Source organism: Doryrhamphus excisus, chromosome 13 (assembly GCF_030265055.1).
Source record: "Doryrhamphus excisus isolate RoL2022-K1 chromosome 13, RoL_Dexc_1.0, whole genome shotgun sequence".
Lineage (NCBI taxonomy): Eukaryota > Metazoa > Chordata > Actinopteri > Syngnathiformes > Syngnathidae > Doryrhamphus > Doryrhamphus excisus.
In genome coordinates, this window is record NC_080478.1 from 15,944,961 (window position 1) to 15,969,281 (window position 24,321).

The 24,321-nt window shown below is 41.9% G+C and overlaps 1 protein-coding gene across 3 annotated transcripts; it reads left to right on the top strand.

Moving 5' to 3' along the window:
- Positions 1-9,865: 9,865 nt before the first annotated feature.
- On the top strand, positions 9,866-23,687 carry LOC131140592 (bcl-2-modifying factor-like). 3 transcript variants are annotated; one of them, XM_058091167.1, is made up of 5 exons: positions 9,866-10,028; positions 11,467-11,663; positions 12,286-12,479; positions 18,861-18,973; positions 19,077-23,687. In XM_058091167.1, the coding sequence occupies exons 2-5, from the start codon at positions 11,492-11,494 to the stop codon at positions 19,174-19,176; spliced, it is 579 nt and encodes a 192-aa protein (XP_057947150.1). In that variant the 5' UTR covers positions 9,866-10,028; positions 11,467-11,491; the 3' UTR covers positions 19,177-23,687. The 3 variants fall into 3 exon arrangements, with proteins under 3 accessions (XP_057947150.1, XP_057947149.1, XP_057947151.1); XM_058091166.1 differs by having other exon boundaries at positions 11,483-11,663; positions 19,077-23,686; XM_058091168.1 differs by having other exon boundaries at positions 11,483-11,663; positions 18,861-23,686.
- The last annotated feature ends 634 nt before the right edge of the window (positions 23,688-24,321 follow it).

The window sequence follows — 24,321 nt, forward strand, 5'->3', positions numbered from 1 at the left end:
TACATAATACTATTACAAGGATGAAAACCTTTTTGTTTTTGTGTTTTATTCATGGATAGTGTGCAGGACTTATTTAGTGCTGAATTTTCCACTGAAAGACCCTATAATATTAAGAACAGTCTAACCCATGGCTAAAATTGCCATCTCATTTAGATAACACAAACTGAAAATTGCCTATAATATTGTGTCATATACAAGATTGCATATCCCATATACGTAAATTGCACTGCACCAAGTTAGTTGCATGCATTACAAGTTTTTGCAGGGGTGATGTCCCGGGATCGCCCGTGAATGGCATACAACCCCACCCAACACTCCCCATCTCCCTTGACGTTTACATTCTCCTCTGATTTCCGATCAATATTTAAATTCACCTCCAGAAACCTTCCCGTTCTCTCTTCTATGACTCACACACTGATTGTGTTTTAAATGTATAAGCACTCACCGATAATGAATGATAATGTTAGATGGGCAGAAGGAATCTGAATTATAGCGTGTAAAGTTGTATATTAGTTTCCCTTTCCTGTCTCACAGTAAATGCAGTACAAACATTATAAGTGAAGCATAAACATATACCATTTTTTCACCAAAACTGTGAACATGTGTGAGGCTGTGAATGGAGGGGTCAGAAAATCTGATGTATTTAGTTTTGTTTTGTGTGTGATGCCAGTGATAGAACAACCATAGAACCAGAAATGGAACGCATGTAAAGAGACTCACTTCCCAAGCAAAACCAGTAGTCCTTTTGTGTCATCAGAGTTAATGGTGAGTACATTCATTCATTCTCTACTGTTCATAAAGTATTGCTTTTCTTATTGATCGTGGCTGAAAATTATTCCACAATTAAGCCAACGAAAGTTGTGCCACTTTGATTAAATAAGGTTGAATTTAAGAAATAACTCTAGCAAAGTGTGACATGTCTCTTCTCCTCCTCCCTGTACCTTCTGGTTTGACCTTCTGGAACAGATTAATGACAGGAACTGAGGTTTCACTGTACGTATAATTGTGTGCAAGTTTACAGTGTTGTGTGCTTATATTTGTAAATGTGTACATTTGTGTACAATGTATGTTAATTACAGTACGTGTGCATTGTCTTATGTAGTTATACATAAGACAAATAATGTGCCGCAACTTCACAATTGCACATTTCAGTGGCATCTATATTTATATTTACATCTATATTTATGCTTTGCATAAGTATTGCTATTACATACAAATGTGTTTTCTTTTTTTACTTCCTGCCAAGGAACAATAAAGGCCAGTCCAGGGTGTACCCCACCTCTCGCCCAAAGACAGCTGGGATAGGCTCCAGCATACCCACGACCCTAGTGAGGATAAGCGGCATAGAAATTAGAAGGAGGAACAATAAAGGTTCTATCCATCTATCTATGATGGCGACAGTTTGACCATTATTTTCAAAATGTAAACAAAGGAGAGCCCGGAATTCTGCCAACATCACGGTGTTTGTTTTTTTTCATACAGTTGTGTGTGTGTTCATTCAGAAAAATGATCGGCAATAGGCATTTAATTTAAAATCCATTGAGAGCTGTTTCGGAACTGATCGGAGTACTTTAATTGTTTAGATTCAGCAAATGATACATACTACTATAATGAATGCTTGACTGCCAGTATCAACACAATATTTAGATTAGCTAATTGTGTGAATACTCGTCTGTCAGCGCTCACACAAGAAGTAATGGAGACTCATGCAGAGATGACAACCTGACACCGTTTACTCTCAGTCCAACTGCCTCAGCTGCAGGACACTTGAAGAGCATGAGTCACAATATTCAGTTTCACCCGCATGTCAATAACAAGGGCAGGTGGCCTGAGTCATATTTGATGTCCACCATCAGTTCCACCTGAGGCCTGTTGACCTGACGTCATGATGACCCCGGGGCTGATGACCCAGCAAAAAACCAATTAGTTTTTGTGAGGATAAAGGATTAGTGTCTGTTTGCTTTTGCTGGTCTTTGAACGTGACAAGATGCATGAAGGCCCATCTTCCTGAGAAAGCACCGGATTGTGGCGCTACTGAGCTTCGAAGGGGGGGGGGGGGGGGGGGTGGTCACTTGGAGCACAGTACCTGAGACACCTCTCAATACATACACATACACAGATTTAAATTTTCAGTTTAAATGTAAGTTTTCGGACGGCACGGCGGTCTAGTGGTTAGCGCGCAGACCTCACAGCTAGGAGACCAGGGTTCAATTCCACCCTCGGCCATCTCTGTGTGGAGTTTGCATGTTCTCCCCGTGCAAGCGTGGGTTTTCTCCGGGTACTCCGGTTTCCTCTCATGTTCCAAAAAAACATGCTAGGTTAATTGGTGACTCCAAATTGATTGACCAAAAATCGCCCAAATTCAGCATTTTCATGCATAAAGATGACGAACTAAAATAAAAATATAAGGCATTCAGAAGATGCATTCAAAGATACTTTTTTGATACTTTTCAAAGATACTTTTATTGTATTGTATTTATCTACTAGCTACTGTTGCAGTTGTAACCCACGCCACGCTAAAAATCAACTCTGAACCCTGACATCACTTCCTGTCCATGCCTGATTCAACTCCCCCAAGGAACACATTTATAGCAACACACACTAACACGACTTTTATTTATGTCTTAATTGGCTTAATTACTCTTATTATGTCCACTATATTGGGTAATGGCTGCATGGCGGACGAGTGGTTAGTGCGCAGACCTCACAGCTTGGAGACCCGAGTTTGATTCCACCCTCGGCCATCTCTGTGTGGAATTTGCATGTTCTCTCCGGGTTTTCTCCCACATTCCAAAAACATGCTAGGTTAATTGGCGACTCCAAATTGTCCATAGGTATGAATGTGAGTGTGAATGGTTGTTTGTCTATATGTGCCCTGTGATTGGCTGGCGACCAGTCCAGGGTGTACCCCGCCTCTCGCCCAAAGACAGCTGGGATAGGCTCCAGCACCCCCGCGACCCTCGTGAGGAAAAAGCGGTAGAAAATGAATGAATGAATGAAATGTAAGTTTTCCTTTTGAAGTGTGATTAAATATGAACTAAGTCTATGCCCAAAGCTGAAACTGGACCCATTGTGGACCACATGCAGCATAATTAGTATCTGACGATAGATGCCATTAATGGTGCTCTCAAGCCTCCAAGCTGGACCTCCAATACTGTAGCAGCCTCGGAGCCATCCACACTTAATTATGTGCTGCAACCAAATAGATTGTGGTATAGCTGCGGTGGTTTTGATCGTAATCAGCTTTATTTGACTTGTTTAAGTGATTAAATCTTAAGCCATTGGTATGTTTTATTTGATCTTGTGGTGATCTCAAGTTGAAAGCATGATGCAAATCCTGCAGAAAACAGCATTTCAAAGCCTTGAAGGGCCAGTGTGGCGCCCTTTAATGGCAGGGTAAAGCCCCTTGGTGTGCGTTGGGAAGGTTTTGGCGGGCCCTTAGGATTGTCATAACCCCGTTGTGAGATTGACACATTCATGATGAGAAGTTTCCTAGTGTTCATGCGCTGCTTCTTTAAAGGCAGAGTCATGTCCGCAGCTGTGAGGACATGGCTATGGAGCTTTAATGTGCCGCACAGATTAAACATTATTAAAACATGGTTATTAAAACATTATTAAATGGTAAAAGGTCAATGCCTATGCAGTCATCCATTACCTGAGGCTGTTAATGCAAGTCCATGCATGCTGCTGCGTGATTGTTTATGTTGTTGTGCACCCTCGTAGCAGCACCAAGAGAGCCAGGCAGCCTAGCGGCTTGACAGCCCAGTCAAAGCTCATTAAGATTTTCGAGACGACTCTCGCAAACGAGAAGCCCACAGGCAAACTTTGGAGAGAATCTCGAAGAAAGGAGTCTGCCTTTTTAATCGATTCGTCTCACTTAACATGAAAGCATCACCTGCAGTCTGGCGACTGCTGTGCTAGAATGTATCCCAGCAATGATATGTAATACAATGGATCACGCAGGGCTGTGCAATGTGATGGCAACACGCAGAGAAGATCAAACAGCTGACCCTTAAAACAGGGTTAGTGTATGTAGAGCTGGTAAAGGTTCTACAACACAGGATCGTTTTCCACTAATACGACATTACGTTTGGTGTTTGTTGGTGTATTCAGGTGGCCCTGGGTTTATGTTGATATGTGTCATGACATTTTGGGGTTACAAATGCACTTATAAATGAACTAAAAGCTTAATATTGGTCCTTAAACATAAGACTCGGTCGTGAACTAGGTACATCATGCACCGGAGGAACAATACGTGCCAAGCGCAGCACAGCTCTTTTGGTTGCAACTGCTTAACTGGCACAAGCAGTGTTGCCACCGTTACCTTGAAAAAGTAATCTAATTACTGATTAGTGTATGCCAGTGGACTTTTTTATGTTTCAAATTTGTGACAGGGCGGCACGGCGGTCGAGTGGTTACCGCGCAGACCTCACAGCGAGGAGACCAGGGTTCAATTCCACCCTCGGCCATCTCTGTGTGGAGTTTGCATGTTCTCCCCGTGCATGCGTGGGTTTTCTCCGGGTACTCCGGTTTCCTCCCACATTCCAAAAACATGCTAGGTTAATTGGCGACTCCACAATGAATGTGAGTGTGAATGGTTGTTTGTCTATATGTGCCCTGTGATTGGCTGGCCACCAGTCCAGGGTGTACCCCGCCTCTCGCCCAAAGACAGCTGGGATAGGCTCCAGCACCCCCGCGACCCTCGTGAGGAAAAAGCGGTAGAAAATCAATTAATGAATGAATTTGTGTCACACATAATTTCAGTGGACTAGTTGTGAATGTAATGCAACGTAATGTATGTGCAAAGAATACGGGAAGTGCATAACTTTTCCATCAAATCTCTGTTTCTGTAGCGTCTTGGATCTTCCTTGTGATTTTCTGTTAATAAGTAATCATAATACCCAAACTGATTCCCTCCCCCATACTGTCTCTTCACACTCAATTTATTGTCTCCTTCCTGCTTTGCACATTCCCTACCTGCAGCTGTGAGAAAATATAGACTTACCTTTCTTTATTGCATGAGCTTCACCTCTGGAGTTCGACTCCTTTTAGGCCCCATCCAAATGGAGGAATTAATGAAAGTAGGGGTGATGCCTGCTGGTGCATAGCGTCAGGTGGGAGGCAGCGGGACACAGTGGGACTGCTTCACAGATGCGGGGAATGGTGGTGACGATGCATGAGGGAACAATACGTATACACTAAACAATATGTTATACACTAAAGGTGTTGCCACGTGTAAATCAGTCATGCAGAAGTGTGCTAGGTGTGTAATTTCTGCATAAAGAGAACACGAAATGTATCGTGTAGCCTGCACTACCACCTCTGGCCAGGCTTTGGGGACTACCAGGGAAGGCACCTGTTGAGCAAACTATGCAATATGGGCGTGTTGAGTGGTCATATGTGTGCGTGTTGGTCAAGGGATGGCACTAATATGATGATGCATTTATTATATCCTTCCTAAGTTTCGACTAGCAAAGTCCTAAAGATTGCTGGGTTGACAGCCCCAGCTCAAACTAATGCTGTATTTCCTACTCGAAAATCCTCCTATCTCTCCTACCTCCATTGTATTGCTACATGTCACTCTCGAGACACAAAAAGAAAACAAATATCACTTTTTACAAAGAAAAATTACAAAAATAGTAATAGTACTTGAATAAGTAACTTTAATCTGACTACCAGTTAGTAATATGGTAATGTGTTAGGTTACTCCTTATTTAAAAAAGTTTGTCATTCTACAGTCACTGGTCACAATCATCATTATGGACAGAGACTATTGAATGCTAATGAATGCTAAAAGGGGTCATGGATTCCCTGCACTGTTACAAGGAGATCTGGGATGAGAAGAGGAGATAATCCTTCCAGACTAGCCTGGGGCAAAATTTTAAGAAGGTAAGACGACACAGGAAGACAACCACAGGGATGAATGTAAAGACTTCTGTTTTTATTACTGTTTCATTCAAACTTTGGATTTAAACTCCATGTGTTCTGTGTACAGTGTGAATGGCTTTGCAGTTAATGTAGGTGTAATTTATGTTAAGTTCTAACTTCTATTAAAACTGAAATTACATCACAGTATTCACATCACTTACATTTCTTTTCCCCCTCCTCCACCCCCCCCTTTTTTTGCAACATTTAAAAAATGGAAATGTATGTTTGTAGTTCCAGATAATACTGGGTATTTCCAGCAACAACAAACCAACAACACCTACTGTACTGTACCTGGATGGACACATTGAAGTATTTACACCACAATAAGGGCCATATGGCATGGAGAGATAAAGGAGATTTTGCTCAGAAGTGATCACCTGCTATCTAAAGTGCTATTTGCATTACTGTACATTTGTCTTGATGAAAGTTCACGCCAAAAGTAATATTTTATATTAAGCTGAGGTATAAATACCCAAAGATAATGAAAAATGTGATCTTGTAGTTAGTCTGGTGTTTATTATTTGTATTTTCTGCTACAACTGCCATCCTGGAACAAAAAAATCATGTCACATTGCAAATGGACCTTAGATAATGACTAGATAATGACCTTGTTTGTACCTTAAACCAAACAAAAAGGCTCTCTCTTGAGAGCGCCCATTTGGCCAAATAGGGACGTATGAGGGAACAGACAGCATACAAAGGTGGCTGCTTTCAGTCTTCTCACTTACAACGCTCGGATCGGGTGGCATTGCTTCATAACTAGGCCATGCTGCTCAACTTTGCAATTTCTAAAAGAGGCAAAATTACCTGACCCCTCTAGTCCCCATCTGTTATATTATTTACGCCGCCTTCACCTGAGAAGACTTGTGACGGGGCGGCAGAATTGACTTAGCAGCCACTCCAGACTAGTGTTGCTAATACACGTAATACACACAGTATGTTACACCCAAGCCTTGCATGTCAAAGTCTTAAAATTGCAGCAGTTAATAGGCTTAAAACCACAGATCACTTTGATGACACAATAACAAACCTAATCCCATAAGAGGTTTAGCATTTATGCTTACTGTATATGGAACTTTGTGTCAGTGTGTGCAAACATTGCAACAAAGATTAAGATGTTGTCGCCTCCTTTGTTGCTAAGCCGATCCTGAAGATAATATGCTTGAATATGACAGAGAGAAAAATAAATATTTTTTCCAGGCTTTTTTTTAATGCATAATGTCAAGAGGAATGTCAGATGAGCAAGCCTCCTTTTTGTTATCAGGTCACTGCTCCAGTATGATAGCCGCCATTGGGTCAGTGTGCCAATGGCACACTGGCCAGCAGTCAGGATGCGGTTGCCATGGTTGCCATGGAGCTTGTCCAGTATACAAGCAAATGAAATCCCTCCTTTCCAGTTTCCAGGCAGGATTCCTGCCTTGTTTTGATGGGAAACGCAACGCGTGGATGAAGCACGTGCCCGTATAGAGACCGAGATATCATGAGGGAGAATGGGCTTTCGAGGTTACAGGGGAAGTAGGGCGTGTGATTGTGCAGCCATGTGTGTCTGTGCATATGTATGTGTGTGTGTGTGTGTGTGCGCGCACTGCCATCTGCAAGCGGAGCTGTTGGGAAACAGCTCTCTGATGTAACATAAACTGATGCCTGCCTGGTCTCTCCCGAGGTTCTTGGGCATCTATGTGAAAATGTTTATGAGCTGTGAGTCTTTGTGATAAAAAAATAACACATGTCCAAAAGTGTGTTGGCATTGTCACAGCTATTTAGCAATATCATCTCAGTCAAGCATAAAGGTGTGTTTAAGTGATTTGTGATAGTGGATTTCAGTGTTTTCTCCGTGTCTGCTGCCACAAAGGCCTCAAGTAAGCCTATTTATATAACGTTAAGAGGTACAAGGACTTCAGCTATATTCATTATTAATGGATGCTATATTGAATGCCTGCCTCAGCTGCACTGAGGGTTGCCTTCTGGCCCAACGATTTCTGCAGCTCCTGCCAAATGATAAAACCTGAATCAAGTTCATAATGAATAAATCAGGTTTGTTTTTTTAAGATGTGTACTAACATTGATGTAGTTTACGCGTTTGTCATATATGCTTTTCAGCAGTACGGTACCTTGAAAAGAGTCCAACACAGTCTAGGGCCAAATGGTAGCGCTTATTGAATGTAATAACAGTTTTTTTTACATATTATTTGATCATCCTTAACTGTCAGTGATAAAATAAGTTCTACAAATGACTGTGTACATATATTTATACTGTTTATTCTGGATATTTTGTATTTTTCATTCTTTTTTAATAGATGTGTCTGCACCTACTATACCAAAACAAATTCCTAGTATGTGTTTGATCATACCTGGCAATAAACCCTTTTCTGATTCTGACACCCTTTTCTGATTCTGATTCTGATATAGGTGGGAGAATGCTTAAATTTTTGATTTTGCCTAAAAATGTCTATTATGGTCCAGTTTTTGGACCTTTGAAGCATTTCAATTTTAATGTCCAACAGTCCACTGATGTGTTTAAAAGGCTAATTCCAAATTCTCTCCAGTAATTACTGTTTTCTTGCCAGTCAGCTGGAGCTCCTTTGTTTTGCTTCAGCACAAAGAGAAGCTGCAACTAATGCTTGCACATCTTTTCTTGTTTACAGTGGCCATTCATGCGAAAAGTGATCAGGTTTCCAATATCTCACTCAACCAGGAATCCAATCCTCTCTTCCACCTTGTACTCATTCCACTGGATGGACAATGGATGGATCAAAGCACAAAATCTCACGGTATGTCCAAATGCTGGCACACAGAGAAAGCAGGGATCCGTGACTTTTCACACAGCTCTTGGGGATGGATAGGACACCAGAGCTGGAGGACAGTGGAGCAGGGGGAAAAACTGTGGGAGAATGTGGAGGTTTAGAGGACCAGCTGGCTGTGGGTTTATTGATCAGTGATTGCCCCATGGGGAAGGGTGGCGATCAGTAGCACTAGAGCTCACAACAAGACTTTAATCAGCTCAGTAAGGTTGCTGGTTAGCTGTCAAACTACACCCACAGTATAACTAACTACACCATAGAATGGGATCCAGCGCAATGCACAACATCATCATTTGCAAAGATAATTCACCATTCAAACGCATGGTGGGCCGCATGTGGCCCCCGGGCCGTAGTTTGCCCACCCCTGGGTTAGCATGTGAGCCTCAAAGTTAAGAGATCAAGGGTCTGGAACATCTGTGTGGAGTTTGCATGTTCTCTCATTCCAAAAACATGCAAGTTATGTAAATTGTGTACTGGTGTGTCTTCAATGAGAGCACAAATGTAAATGCATTTTGTTTAATTGTGCAAATGTTAAATAACTATTACTATTATTACTATTAAGATTATTCATCATAAACACATTATGTAAGTGAATGACGATGATTAAGATACAAATAGCAATGATATAATACTGTAGAGTAGACTGTTTTGCACATATTTCCGGTGTGCCACGAACCCGCCAAAAATATCACAGGAGTATTCCCGTGTGTTTACTACTGCTACTCATGGGTTTGCCGTATCAAAGTACGTGTTTTATATTTACATGCCAACTAACACTCCTAACACTGGTGTATGATGTGTTCACTAGCTGTGCATACTGTGTACTAGCCATGTAGTTATGTAGCTGTGTGTGTTGGGGACCACATGAGGATTGTAGTAGCGCATGAGGATTGTAGTAGCGTGCAGGAGATCGCGTGAGAGTGGGAATTTCCCATCCACGTGTCTGAATACGCGTTGAAGGGGCGGGATAACAACAAACACGACGATTGGTTACAGCGGGAGATTCTTAAAGGGTATGTATTTGTCCCCGTTTGGGAGTACGGTAATTGGTCGACATAAATGTACGCGTCTTTAAGGGGCCGAGTTTAACAGCTGATGTAGCCACGCCCGGTGGCGGAGTTTAGTTGTGGAGCTGACGTAGGCGAAATGAAATCGGCTTGTTGCAGTTTTCCCCACAGAAAGGAAGTTGTCGTGACGGAGATACGGGCAAAACTTGGTTGACCTGGCGGGATATTTACGTCGGTGTTCTTTTTTTTCTCCCAGTCTAAGTCCGTATTAAAGACGAAGCCTGTGAGTCGGGTAAGTTGTTTTAACACAATTTGGCGCCCTTTTTCGCGTACCGGCGAGTCGGCTTTTGCAAATAAACAACAAAACACTTCTGTTTGTACCTAGCGTGCCATTACAAACACGTTGGAACCGCAACTGTATTCACATGTTTATCGGCTTTTGAAATCAATGTCAATGTATAAGTAACAGCAATTTATAAAATAATAGTGACAAGTTACAAAATAAAAAAAATAGCATACCTTAATTTTTAAAACTCACGCGTATAACGGCACAACAGAATAATAAAGCGCATTGAGAAACAGAAATTGGGTCAAACTGTTACATACAACACATGTATACTTTATACACACACATATTATGTGGGTTATATGGTAGTGTTTATTTTTCAAGCTAAATAAGTAACGTGCTACTTATAATGGTGCTTATAATAGTGTTCGACTAAATGACATTAGAGTGACGGGAGGATAAATAAAGTGCACAACCCCCACTACTTCCATTGCCTGTATTGTCTGTTACAGCAGGGGGAGCCATGACACAAACACTGTTCACTGCTGTGCTGAGAGCAATTCAGGTTATCTGCTGAGTGTTTTGTGTGGCTCATCTGAGCGCTCTGAGGTTCTTGCTATATGCTTGTCTAAACAAAGCATAGAGTGGTTTTACACACAGTGTTGATTGTGAAGGCACAAAGTGTATATATAAAACATAGGGTCAGGACACGCCAATCTGCTTGTGTGGGGTGAAAAAAAAATGAAAACTTCATGTCAGGGGGTTGGCAAGGAGACAGGGCAGAGTAGGGAGAGATTGAACATTTTCCACCAAGACTGTCATTACTCTTTCTCTGTGAGCCCTAATTTGGTTGTGTGGTAGTAGTCTAACCCTGTATTACAACTCCATGTTGACTCTGGGATTAGCTGGTGAAGGAACTTGTATTTCACCCATATTTTGATAACTCCTTGACTCCCTTGGTGACTCAGGGTTGAGTGCAGTTCATCATTGTCATTGGAGAAGTGCACCTCTTGCCATTTGGCAGCACAGATCCAAGATTTGGTATTATCTTTAAAGTGTGCACGCCTTGTTAACATGTTAAGTGATATCTGCCCTTATTGCCTTCTATACGGTGGTAATAGATCTGATGCAAGGGTCGGCATTGACAAAATAAGCTTTCATTTGTCGTCTATGTAAACAAAACTTTTCCTGACCACACTTAACTTACAGTGAACTTTGTGGTTCCATCACTGAAATGACGAAAACTATTATCTAGCCACAGATGGAGGCTCGTTCTCTTTCCCAGCTTGTCCATTGTGGTTTTATTGATTAGAGGACATTACAAACTAGACAGATTGTCTATTGTGCTAATAAATGTAGGGATCATATTACAAGGATGCCTGTTAATATTAGTAAGATATCGTAAGATAAATCTCTCATATTTTTACCCTTTTTAACCTTCAAGTGTGCTCATCGTGTAGAGTCCCCGCATGGAGGATGAGGAGGATGATGTGTTTGAGCCAGACCCCCACTGCTGGCACACCACATTCAAGGAGATAAAGTGTGAGGAGCGGGCTACACAAACACCTGGCCCTGTACTGGCATCGAACAACGGCATGCTGCCCTGTGGCGTCGCAGAGGAGCCAAGACCACTCTTCTACGGTGAGTCTGAGCACATCACAGACAAGGAACTGTGATGGGAAAGAGGAACATTTTCTTGTGCGTGTGAGGCGGTGTTATAAAACCCAAGCGTGAAGCTTTAATGTGAGACTGACTGTGAGAAATGGGTAAGCGTGTTGCACTGATGTGACCCGTGGCGCCTGATAGTCGTGATCACGGTGAGTTTTTATGGCACGCATGGAGTGTGCCCTGCTGCTTTGCTATTCAGAAGGCGCCGGGCTGCCATTGTGACTGAGCGGACATGACAGGGGTGACTACCTGTGTGAGTAGGCTGTAAGTGATTATCAGTGACAGCAAAGTTTCAATAGCACCATATACTGTACGAGTAATGATTGCATGGTTGTTCCATAGCAACGATAGAAACTGACCTTAAATCACATTAGGTGAGTGTGACTTTTAACACTGTAAAATGACTCACTCTGATTGGCTAAAATGAAAACACAGCAGCTGTGAAAGTTCAGTTTGAAGCCAAGCAGGCTGACTTCTTCTGCGGTTTTGGCAGCACATCATCATCATGACAGACACATGAAAAAACATCAGGTATCACTGCTTTTGCTCATATCTTCTCAATGTAAATACTAACTTCAAACTCTGCTCTCGACAGGCAACGCAGGTTTTCGATTGCACTTCCCGGCAAACTTTGAGCTTGTTAGGGATCAGGAGGCGAGGCGGCGAGAGAGCGACGACGCGATGGAGCAGCTACGCCAGCGACAGCCTGTGGCACGCAGCGTGGAGATCTGCATCGGTCAGAAACTCCAGCTGATCGGAGACCAGTTTCATCGGGAACACTTGCAAATAGTAAGGAAACACACGCTGACTCACAAATAAGACTGCAATCCCTGATTACAAACACATGAGCAATACATATTACGATATACAACCCTTACTATATTACTTCATTGTATGTTTGGGGTTGTAAACAAAGCTGAGCAGGCAGAACACCACTGGGAATACTGGGAGTTAACATCTCAGCATCCACTTACATTTGGCCTTAATAAAAATGTTTAACCTTAGTGGACACTATCATAGAGCTATTCTTTTCACATTCTGGTTATTATTGTGTGATGTAGTAGAATAGTACTGCTTTGTTTAATGAGGGGTTACTATTTTGCTTGCAAACATGCAAGTGGCCAATTAATAGATGAAATGTGGTAAATGGAGCCTAACCCTTACTCTGTGATGTCGTTTAAATCATGTTACTGACACATTTTGTATCCAAAGAACTATAATTTAATGTGATTGAACTGATGAATTAGCTCATAATACCATATGTTATTACAAACTGAAAGTTGTTAAGTGTGTCACTTTAGGAGCTCAGTTTGTTTAAGAAAGGTAAGCCATCCAGCACTTTCAAAAACGTTTTGTAAATATCCCATTAATCCTGCAAGACTTATGCTGGGTCAAAAGTTTGTTCTTCTTTATTGTGTTTGGTCCATATTTGCTTTGGAGAGGCAGTGTGTGTGTGTATGTACCCCCCCTCCCATCCCCTCAAGCCAAAGACAAGCTGAACCAGGACAGCCCTTCCCCCACCTCACCAAGCCCTCCCCCGGCCTCCTCTTCCTGTTTATTTCTCTCTCGCCCCTCTCGTGTTTTCTCCGTGGACTGTGATGTAGGCAAGTGGATGGCGGATGCCTGGCCTTAACACACCATGCTGTGGTCAGGGTGACACTGTCCACAGAGTCACTGTGCTGCACAGCATCACTTTTATGTATTTTATGTGCGGGTTGTAAAACTGTTACACACACTATTCCACAAACCTCCTTTGGAGATTTTGTTTTGTGCAAAGTTCAAGTCTCCTGTTGCACAAGAGGTTAATAATATATTTTAACACAACAAAAGCAGAAGTGGCGGGAGTGTGTAAACATGAAACCCGAAGCCGAACGCGTGAGCCCGAGGGGAACAGCTGTGGTTCCAGGGAGTCTCCACTCAGCCCCTTTACTGGGCGAGGAGTGGTCAGCCAAGAAACCATAATAAGACGTTTGCACACACATATGTGGGGTGAGGAGGAGGGGGGGTTGTACAACAGTCAATGAGGTCATGAGGAATTAACCACAAATGATCAACTACTGTACAGTGTTGCTTTGCCCAAAGCTTATACTGTTTTGAATATGAGGGAAAATTGTTTGGCTAAAGAAGATGAAGATAGTGGTGTTGTTAGTTGCTATTTGCTTTTTGCAGTAGCTAACTTCTTTTTGCACTTATGTGGCAGCTAAGAAGGCTTAAAAATAATAGCGTGAGGCGTATGTCCGACTCATTCTTTTCCTATTTTAATGAAAAGGTACATTTTAAAATGATACTTCAAACATCAATTCATGCTTTCAGTGGAGCTCAACCAGCATCGCGGAAGGGATTGTCTTTGACCTTGCAGATATCACTTTTGCCTTAAAGCATGGGTGTCCAAACTTTTTCCACCAAAGGCCTCATAATGAAAAGTCACATAATGTTGGGGGCCACTTGTATATATTTTTGTTACAGCTTGTAAAAAGGTTAAAACATAGAGTTATTCAAGATAATATTATATGTTAACAGTCTCTTTACATCATAGATTTAGATCTATTTTTGCTGGGGGGGTTTTCCACTCTATATGCTATAGCTGTTTAATCAAAGATGATTTAGCTGGCATTTCAGGTGGCCGCTTCAGGGAGGGGGTGGGTTAGTGTGGAAAGTGTTAGTGAGGAAACAGCACCATGAAGGAGCATTCACAAACATTTCTTCTCCTCACGTGGACACTTCTGTGAGATTTCATGATAACAACGGATTCTGTTTTTATTGACCAATTCTGTCCACAATTCTGTTACACTGCCTTGTTCAATACAGTAGCTCCGCCTAGTGTTTAAACTAAGAAGTACAAAACAGTACAGATGTTGGAAATGGGCTCCTTGGCAGTCGTTTGGGCACCCCTTCTTAAAGCCTTTTTTTTTCTCCTACATACAATTCTTCTACAAATCCACAGTGCTGAGGTGTGAAACAGTGATTTTCCCATGCATGTGTAAAGATGCAGTTAATAACACCGCTGCAGCTCAGCACTGACTCATGCATCCTGACTCTGGCAACATACACTCACAAAAACCTCACATCAGGAGTGTTGCAGTGTAGTGTGGCCCAGTGACGCGCGACAACGGCCAAGCAGAGGAAGTGGCTCAGGTTGAGTAAACAGCAGTGAGGCTGGAGCACAGGTGAGGTCACATCCTGAAAGAGAGGAATGACAAGGTTGTGCAGTGGTGAATAGGAACGGTTGCCACACTGTGAGGAGAATGAGGAATATGTGTGGTTATTTAGAGCAGTGATCCCGGAAGTACAGTTTGTTTGTGTGAGCCTGTGGTTTTGAACGTATACAGCCTCAGTAGATGGTTTCATAACTACGTGGTGCAGTTGTGCATTAGTCAGCCCTACCAGCATGTCCATGTTTTTTTGCACATGGCAAAGATTTTGACCCTTGAATATGCTTGTACGCTGCTCTGCTGGAAACCTGAATTATGCTCCATTAGGCATCATCGTAGGCTACACTGGTGTGCACCTCCAAAAATATAAAAAACTTAAAAGTTGAAGAAACATTATTTCCCATGTGTATACAACATCACTGGGCGCCTTCTCCTCTGATTTTGGATAAACATTTGCAAGAAAAATGAAAATGAAAAATATCAAAGTGGCCCCCCGCTCCTCTGATCAGTTAGCAGCATCGAGTGTAAGCTCACTATTACAAAGGGAAAAAAAACCCTCCCTTACTCAAGAAAAGTGTTAGTGTTCATCCGTTTTCATTCCTGTCTGCTGCTGTCAGTGGGTGATTGCAGTTATTCAGAGCAGACACTTGTCCCTGAGCCTTCCAAGTGCTTGGACGGCCGTCTGTTTGATGGATCTGGGAGCGCCGTGGTTGTGAGGGTCCTCCGTGGGAGCCTGTGGCCCCCTTGGCTAAAGTAGGGATTAGGTAGCGAAGGAGCACCAGAGGATGCTGACAGATAAATTGCTCTTCTGTTAAGAGAGGGCTGGAAGGGACACTCAAGTCGCCAGAGGATTGCAGACATTAGCCGGCCCGCCATTTGAGACGTGGCGATAATGACAGTCACAATGGCAGGAAGACGGCTCCAGCCTGCACGGGGCAAGGAGTGGAGTTGGGTTTCATCCATGTTTTTTTTTCTTCAGATATGACTCCTGGTGCTTTCGATAGGAGGTGTTGAAAGCTTGTTGTGTGTGTGTGCGTGTGTGTGTGTGTCTGTGTTCACCAGAAATGCACATGACTTTATCTCAGTGAGAGCACTTTATTACAGCACTTTGCAGACGGGAAGAAATAAATGCATCCGAAGAGTTGGCTATTTACTTGTGGTGGTACCCGTTTGTTGACAGTTGTCCTCCACGTTATGTTTGTTTTTCTTTGACTGGTGAGTTTTTTTTTTCCCTTGGAGGCGGGCCTGCTTTGCTGCAGAGATAAGGGAGAGTTTGTGAGCAGCAGCTGGCTTGAGCAACAGCCCACACGGGACATTGATAAAGCACATCAGCGGGGCGTTCGAGTGACGACACAGAGCATCTGGCTAGACTCTGCAGAGCTGTCGCTGGCTAAATTTAGAGCCTCATTTTGACAGTTGGTGGCATGAGTTATTTCGAAGTTGGGACAAGCTTCGGCTCGCCACGCTCTGTCTCAGTGTCACTCTCCCTGCTTAAGGGTGTAAAGGGCAAATGGTCACTGTCAAGGCGTTGTATTGTTTCTCTTTGTAAAGATGAATGTTTCTTCATCGGTCTTGTAGTAAACACACTCTTTGATTCATAGACATTCTTACACTCCACATTCTGTTGTTCTGGTGAAAGTGGTTTCACGCTGCAGCCCCTGATGTAATTTGACTTTAATCTTCAGTTTACATTTAGGCCTTTGGCGCAGTTTGACGCAATGACTGATTAATAGTTAACATGCTGATTTGTGCTGATTCATCTGCAAGATCCTTTGAATCAGATGTAAGCGAGTCTGACGCAGTAATTGTTTTCAGTGTTTGATGGGCTGCCGTGTCTTCACATTTACATTTATTTCTGTACGTCATTGCTGAAGATTTCACAATTGTGTTCATTTAGCCAAATAACTGTGGCCTTCTGTTATACGCAGTCACAAAGACTTACCAAGCACAGACACGCTAGCTTGAACAATCGCACAGATGTGTCAGAAGGAGCTCATCCACACCTCTCTGCATTTCCATGCTACCTTTGTTTACGTGAAGCAAATTAGCGTGTCTTATCTATTATTCCACCACATTAGGTAGACTGTACATAGAACTCACAACAACCCCTCACTTTGTTGTCTTACCTCTCCGTTCTAACTGTGAATAACCTGGTTGGTAATAAAGATGCAGAGATTGTGGTTGGCAATCAGCCAAGCTTACACAATACTTGAAACATTCACCACACAATTATAAAAGCATAGACGTTCTCAGGTTTAAACTCAATGACACTTGACAAGGGTTGGCCTACACCCAAAATAGCCATGTCAATCAACAATGTTACTATCACAAACAATGGCCAAGAGACACTACTTGAGTGGAAAATTATTCTCCAAACAATATGAAGCAGTTTGATCTTATTAGGGATGTATTAATTACTTGTAAATAATTTATTAATTGTGAAAGGTTTGTTGGAAAAGGTAGATTTGTGATTGCCATTGTCATGGGAAGCCCAGATTGCCAACACAGTGGCCGATAAGCAGCCCATCTCTTATTTTGAGGTAGCACTTACAAAGGTGTCCTTCAGAGTTTATTTAATGAAAATGTTATACAGAAACACACAAAGTGTATTATTAGGTTTTTTTTCATCACATTCTTTATATGGTTAACCTCCTAAGCATGTACATTGGAAACTCAAGGAAGGCTTTCTTACCTTTCTTACTTTACCTTTGTTTGGATTCCAATAAAAGAAAATCCAAGCATTTTCTGCGGAGACTTCTTTCTATTCTAGTCTTTGTATTCTTGCAAACCATTCCAAAAGGGACTACAACCAGCTAGTTTTACTCCCAGGTTATAAAATGACATCTAAGATACAGAACAGAACAAAACAGCAAAAACTGGTGTAATGTTAATAAAGGGAGGGTTACTGTAATACTGCATTAGTCATGGCTACTTTAAACAAAGAAAATTCTTCAAGTTGTACGCACATACTTCCGATGAAAACATTTATATTGCACAAAATAGCCTGCAGCATGTGGTGCTGCACACAGATTTTTAAATTAAAGCAATTTTAAATGAAGAAAATACTTCTAGAATTAGGCAAATATTTCATGTTTCTTTCCAGTAGTGCCGTGCCATAAACAGTTAAAGGTGCAAAGCAATACAGAAGGCGGTAAATGTAGTTTGCTATTTTGTCTTAAATGGCGCCCATATTCAATGATGTGGTTTAGCGCTCTTTGCCAAGTATAGTTTTCCGCTGATGGTCAGACCCCTTAAATCCAAACCAAGTTCAAATAATGAATTCAATTCCAAATTATGTAACCCCAGGGGTGTTTTCTGAGGTTACACTGTATTTGTTGACCAAGGGACAATATCCACATATCGAAAATATATTGAAATATTGAATTCCACTTCACATATGTATGTAGGAGTAGACAGAGAGCAAAATCAATCCCTTAGAATCTTGTTCTGAAATAGCTGTAGCACTATCAGTCCTGGTGGGGGTCTGCCTTTTGTCCAGAGATGAGCTGCTACTGTACCGCTCTCATGCAAAGATGTCTTTCCCAAAAGCTCCCTGCCTCTCATCAAGAACTCCCTAATCCCGTTTGGTGCAATTATCTTATCTCAGCTTCTCAATGGCTGAGATAGTATGATCCCCTCTAATCACACACACAGTCCAATTGGCTAACACAAACCTGAGACTCTCCCTTTGCACCACTGCTGCTTAACCCTCAGAAATATTCTAAATCATCATATTTACAGCTGGGAATGTCGGCTGTAAGAAATTGACTTGAGGCGGATTAGCACACACAAAGAAATACTTTGTTTGAGGTGGTGATAGGAAGACCGCTGTGAAAATATCAGCATCATTTTTTCAGCATGTGGTTTGGTCTCAGCCGCTGTAACCTTTTCACTGCGCTCACTGGCGGACAGCAAACACAAATTCATGTTTACAGTCTGAGCCTATTTATAACCCTGTGCTTTTTGATTGTGTTTGACTTGGTGCCGAGCCAACATTGGTTTCTGTTTGTCATTGCAGTATCATCGAAACCAAAGGAACCAGGGGCTGCTATGGTGGCGCCTGGCCACAGCTCTGTTGGGCCTGCTCTTTGACAGGGGCGTCTTTGCTGGACGGGGCGGAGCAAGACGTAGGTGAGACAGTCTTCCCCCTCGTGTCTCTTTTAATCATCTCCACGAGGAACTGGACTCCCGATGGCACTGTCAAATCTAACACGGGTCTGTTTGCGGGGAGTAGCGGCACAGTCTGGGTGTTGGAAGGGATGAGAAAGGTCACCGCGGGACGGAGACAACCAACTTTTATACAAGGTTTAATTCTTTTCAAGAAGATGCCATGATGCCCCGAGATTCCTCTACAGGACAATGTTCATATTTTGCTATAAGTGTGGCGTAGTGGTTTTGTACAGTACCATGGTTGTGTTCAATTTTTTGCACTTCACAATGTATTCATTCTATTGACCTCCACAGACCCTGGGAATGCCTTATTCAATGTTTTCTGCCACAAAGAGTATTGAGAGAATTTACACAATGGTTAGAAAACAAAAGGAAAATGTGGTTGTGGGTTTTTCTACCTTTGTGAAGTTTTTCCAGCTAACCACTCAAGTTGATTTACTAATTTCCAAAGAGGCAACTTCTCAGAACAAAGCGTTTTGCACCTCACCTGAATGGTTGCATTTACCTTAATATGTTTCCCCCTCTTATTCTCTTACTTTACTCATCCATTTGCTGTAATACAATATTTACTTTGAACATTTTCTTGCAATAGCGTGAGCTGTTTCTGTAGATGAACTCTCTGCACACCAAGACAAATATTTAGTGATATCCCATGAAGTCTTGGGGGGTGGAGTTAGCAAAAGTGATTTTGTAAAGAAGTATTCTGACTGCATAAACTGTGGTTATTATATAAGGAGTGGGGATTATTAATTTTTAAGAAGTTTACACTATATGGATGAACATATTGAGACTCTGATGTAATTAACAAAGGGGAGTTAGTTTGCTTCCAACTATGTGGGCTTAGTTTTCCTCTTCCAGCATGATTGTGCCTCCATGCACAAAATCAGGTCCTTGAAAGCATGCTTGGAAGGGATTCTTATGGAAGAACTCCCACAACTCCATCAAACACCTATGGGATGGTCTCGAGGTTATGGTGACCACTACCCCCACCCCAACATCTCATAGAAAGTCTTTCCAGGAGGGTGGAAGCTGTTTTTTGCTTTGTTCCCTCATGTCAAAGTGTCCCAATATTTTCGTCCATGACGTGTATCAAGCCATCTGCTGTAATACTATCCAGTCACAGACACGCAAGATCGAAGTGCTCTGATTTGTTCTTTAAGAAATGACAACACGAGTCAAGCCAATGGTATCCTCAACGAGAGCACCGCTGACTCTTCCATCTTGTTTGAGTGTCTTCTTGCTGTGTCTTTTATCCATGTTATTTGCAGACCTCCATGCCCTTGAAGTGGAGCCGTGGATCCACTGTTTTTGCACTAGTTCACCCTTTTAAGAGTTCCACTTCTTTACCTTGATCAGCCCTGTCTTAAATGAAGGTTTTCGGTCAGTTTCACGCCACAATGTCCCATTTTTCAATCAAGTATTGACATGTGACTAATCACAGTCTATCGGATCTGGACTGGAAAGAGTGCGGCCGTGGTTTTCTGTATTGTTTTCGACACCAAACAGTCCATCTGTGAAACAGAAACAGAATCTCCTCCTCTCAGGCAACTCTAATGGGATTTCCACCCGCTTTGTATTCAGTGGGGTGACCCTAGTATTGTCTTTGGTGCTCAGATCCAGATGTGAGGCAGTTTTATTCCGCACCACCATCACTGACTGTGCAAACTGAAGACTAGTTAGTTGTTATTGTTGAAATACACTGTCGAAGATGTTTGTTTTTTTATTTTTCCATTGATGAACACAGGCCAACTTTTGGACCCGCGGAGCAATACATATCAGGGGTCTGTAATGACTTGCTCCTAACAATGTGTCAAGTTGATCACTGCATTGTTATTAGGCTTTCCTCATGTTATCGACATATCTCAGGGACAAGGCTTTGTTGGCCACTGGTGACCTTGAGAATCAGTTACACGGTCAGAGGAAGAGCAGTGTTGTCACCTATGATGAAACCTCATCTTTCAAGGGGTTGTCGCTTTGTTTTTTAATCCCGATTTGTTCTCACAAAGGTACAGTTTAACCAAGGAGCCAGGGGGGTTGACTTGTCGTCTGTAGGTGGTGACGCGGGGGGCTACTGAGTGTGTAGTTAGGAGGTGTGCGACGTGCACTGAATGTGGTTGTAGTTTCCTGCGGATCCTCAACGCTGAGCCAGTTCCAGTAGCACCCCGTCCCATCAATGCAACCTCAAGTCCTCTTTGTACTGCTCCTCAAGGATACGCCTATTGTTCATTGCTTCACTCTCTTTGTAATTTATTTTTTTTTCCTTTATTTATTTTGTTTTTTGTATATTTGCCTGTTTCTACTGTATACAGTCGTGTGTGCGATCGCTTCTTGTTATCTTAGACGGGCCTGTTCCCAACCTTTCACTAATTTCAAGTTGTTTGTCTGACATGAAGAGCAGCAGTTTAGTTAAAATTTGACTTTAATGGGCTAATTTTACATTGGACACACCCCTTCACTAGGTGCTAAATTGGATCAGGTTACAGTGGATCCCCGTATGCTTGTCATTCAGTATTGACTGCACAGTAAATTCACAAAAATGTACATTTTTTTTCTCTAAATATATCCTGTTTTTAAGGCGCTGCACGGCGAACAAATGGTTAGCACGCAAGCCTCACAGCTAGGAGACCCGTGTTCAATTCCACCCCCGGCCATCTGTGTGGAGTTTGCATGTTCTCCCCGTGCATGCGTGGGTTTTCTCTGTGGGGCGACTCCAAATTGTCCATAGTTATGAATTTGAGTGTGAATGGTTGTTTGTCTATATGTGGCCTGTGATTGGCTGATGACCGTTAGCGTTAGAAAATGAATGAATGAATGAATATCCTGTTTTTTATTATGCTTCACAACAATGTTTTTTGTCAAACAAAGCATTTTGTTTGGTAGTCCATGAACACACCATAGTTGTGTGCTGTGGCTGGCTACAGCATGACTCCAATTCCATCCATTATCGTTCATTAGTGATGAGTACCGATACATTTTATACTTGTTTAATACAGCTGTGAGGCCTACTTAGGACTTAAACCTGAATGGGGAAATTAGCTTGGATGGAGCCTCCGTCACTTGCGAACAATGGCAATTGAAGAGAAATCTCATCTAATCATTCACTTTTATTGCAAATGTTGATGTGAAATCAAAGGTCAACATCAAGCTAGCAGAGGAGGGTTTGAGGGGTTGAAGAGATCTTTTATGGCCGTATGAATTAGTCATGGAATTTTGCAATTTGGAAAGTAAGTCCCGCAAAGGTGGGGATCAACTGTATGAACTTCGTTTTTAATTCTTTATATAACTCCAATACAGCATCAGTTGTGTTAATACTGCAGCTCTTCATTAGGACAACAACTCCTGACATCGTCCAATCACCTTTCAAGCCGAGAGAGTCAGTTTGATTCTGGAAAAAAAAAATAGATCTAGGGTGGAGTATTACTTCAAGGTTGTGATTTTCCAGGGATGGGCCCAACCAGTTCAGACATTTTTCTTTACCGCTCAATTCAGTCCTGAGTAGAATCTCTACGTGTGGTTTAGAAAAGCAGCAGCTTCAATGTAGTTATTCATTTGTATAATAATTATAACAGGACATGACTTCGCCCTATAATTAATGAACAGTCAACCGTCACTAATGATACATCCGAGAGCATAAAAAGAGCTGCATTCATGTTCCTTCAAGACACAGGGTGTTGGTTTATGTGTTCAATTCCCTTAATCTTGATTATGGTGTTGTAATCAACATGCACTGGAAAGTACTTTGTTTCTGTTGATCCAATGGGTCCATATATGTGTTTTTGTCTTGCTTGATGGTTGATCATGTTGCCTCACATCAGTTGTATATCTGTGCATTGGCCAAGTTGGCTCACACGTTTGATTTATTGGAAAGGGAAACAATCTGCCATGGTGCCCTGTGTTTTTGTTAGAATGACGTTCCAAGCTGCACTCTTGTTGTACCGTACGCGCATCAAGAGTGGAGCATCCCAGGTGGGGGACATTGTTTTTTATGGAAACCGTCAGTGTCTTTGAATTTTGTAGTCCACTTTATATCAATTTGAAGTTTTTGAGGAAGTTTTGAATTTTTTTTTAAACGATAAAATTCCGTCGTCATGTTCTTTCTTAACTTTTCTTAAAGTGTATTTTCTTAACAGAAAAGGGTCTGTTTTTTATAACAAATGGTTTTTAACAAATCCTGGTGACTCTTTGATATCAAGGGCATTTCCCCCCTCCCCCCCCAAACATTCCTTGCACAGCTCTTTGCCGTGTGTAAAGCAAACCAAAACAAATCACTGTTGTTCATTTAGCATGTTTTACGTCGCCCTTCTTTTACAGGCTACATCAAGTGTACATGTATTTGTCAAACCCTGGAATATGCCTTTTAACTGCTCAGTTTCAAATGAAGTCTTGATTATCACACATTCTCTGTATACCAAGAAAGGAGACCCAGCGAAAATGTAGCATTTTTGTAAACATTGACTGTGTGTTTTCGAGACTCTACTGTGCACTCATTTTTGTGTTTATAAATGTATTTTTGGTTGTTGATATATTATGGAAGTAAAGACAATTTGTTACGTAGTGCAATATGCTGTACATATGGAGCTTTGCTCTACAAATCTTTTTTCTGGATTTCCTGTTGTTTATTGGTACTTTTTTTTCAATAAAATTTTATTGAACGTGTTAAGTCGAGTCTTTTTATATTTATGTAAAAAAAAAGGGGGTTTATGAGGTCGTTAATATTGTGGTTCCAAGTTTCACTCATGGTTTTTGGAAGGAAGTAACCTAAACAGACAAACAAACAGCAGTTTATACAGCAGTGTAGGGGGGGTTGTGGGGCTGCATGAGTGCTGCCAGCAAAGGGGAATTGCGGTTCATTAAAATGTGTCCCCTTGGACATGTTTTCCAACGTATCACATTGGAAAACATGGCCAATTTGACAACTGCCTTGTTGAGGCAGGTGAAGGTGATGTAGTGGCCTAGTATGTCTCCTCACTTGAGCACCTCAAAACGGAAGGAAAGGGGGAGGAGGAGGAGTGGAGTGGAAGAAGATTCCAGTAACCTGCTGGTCAATTCCATGCCCAAGATGATTAAGGCAGAAATGGATAAAATTATTTAATATTTAAACCATAATGTTGCCACAGTAAATACGTCTGTCTATGTCTCCAGTATTGTCCCTTGGGTCTCACTTCATAATAAGGTACATTGAAATACAGTACTTACTGTGGAACTAATGATGAAACAATGAAGGCACATACTAAATTTAGAGTAGTTACTGAGGAACTAATGAGTATTGGTTAGGGTTTGGTAGGTTCGTTCATCATTCGTTCATTAAC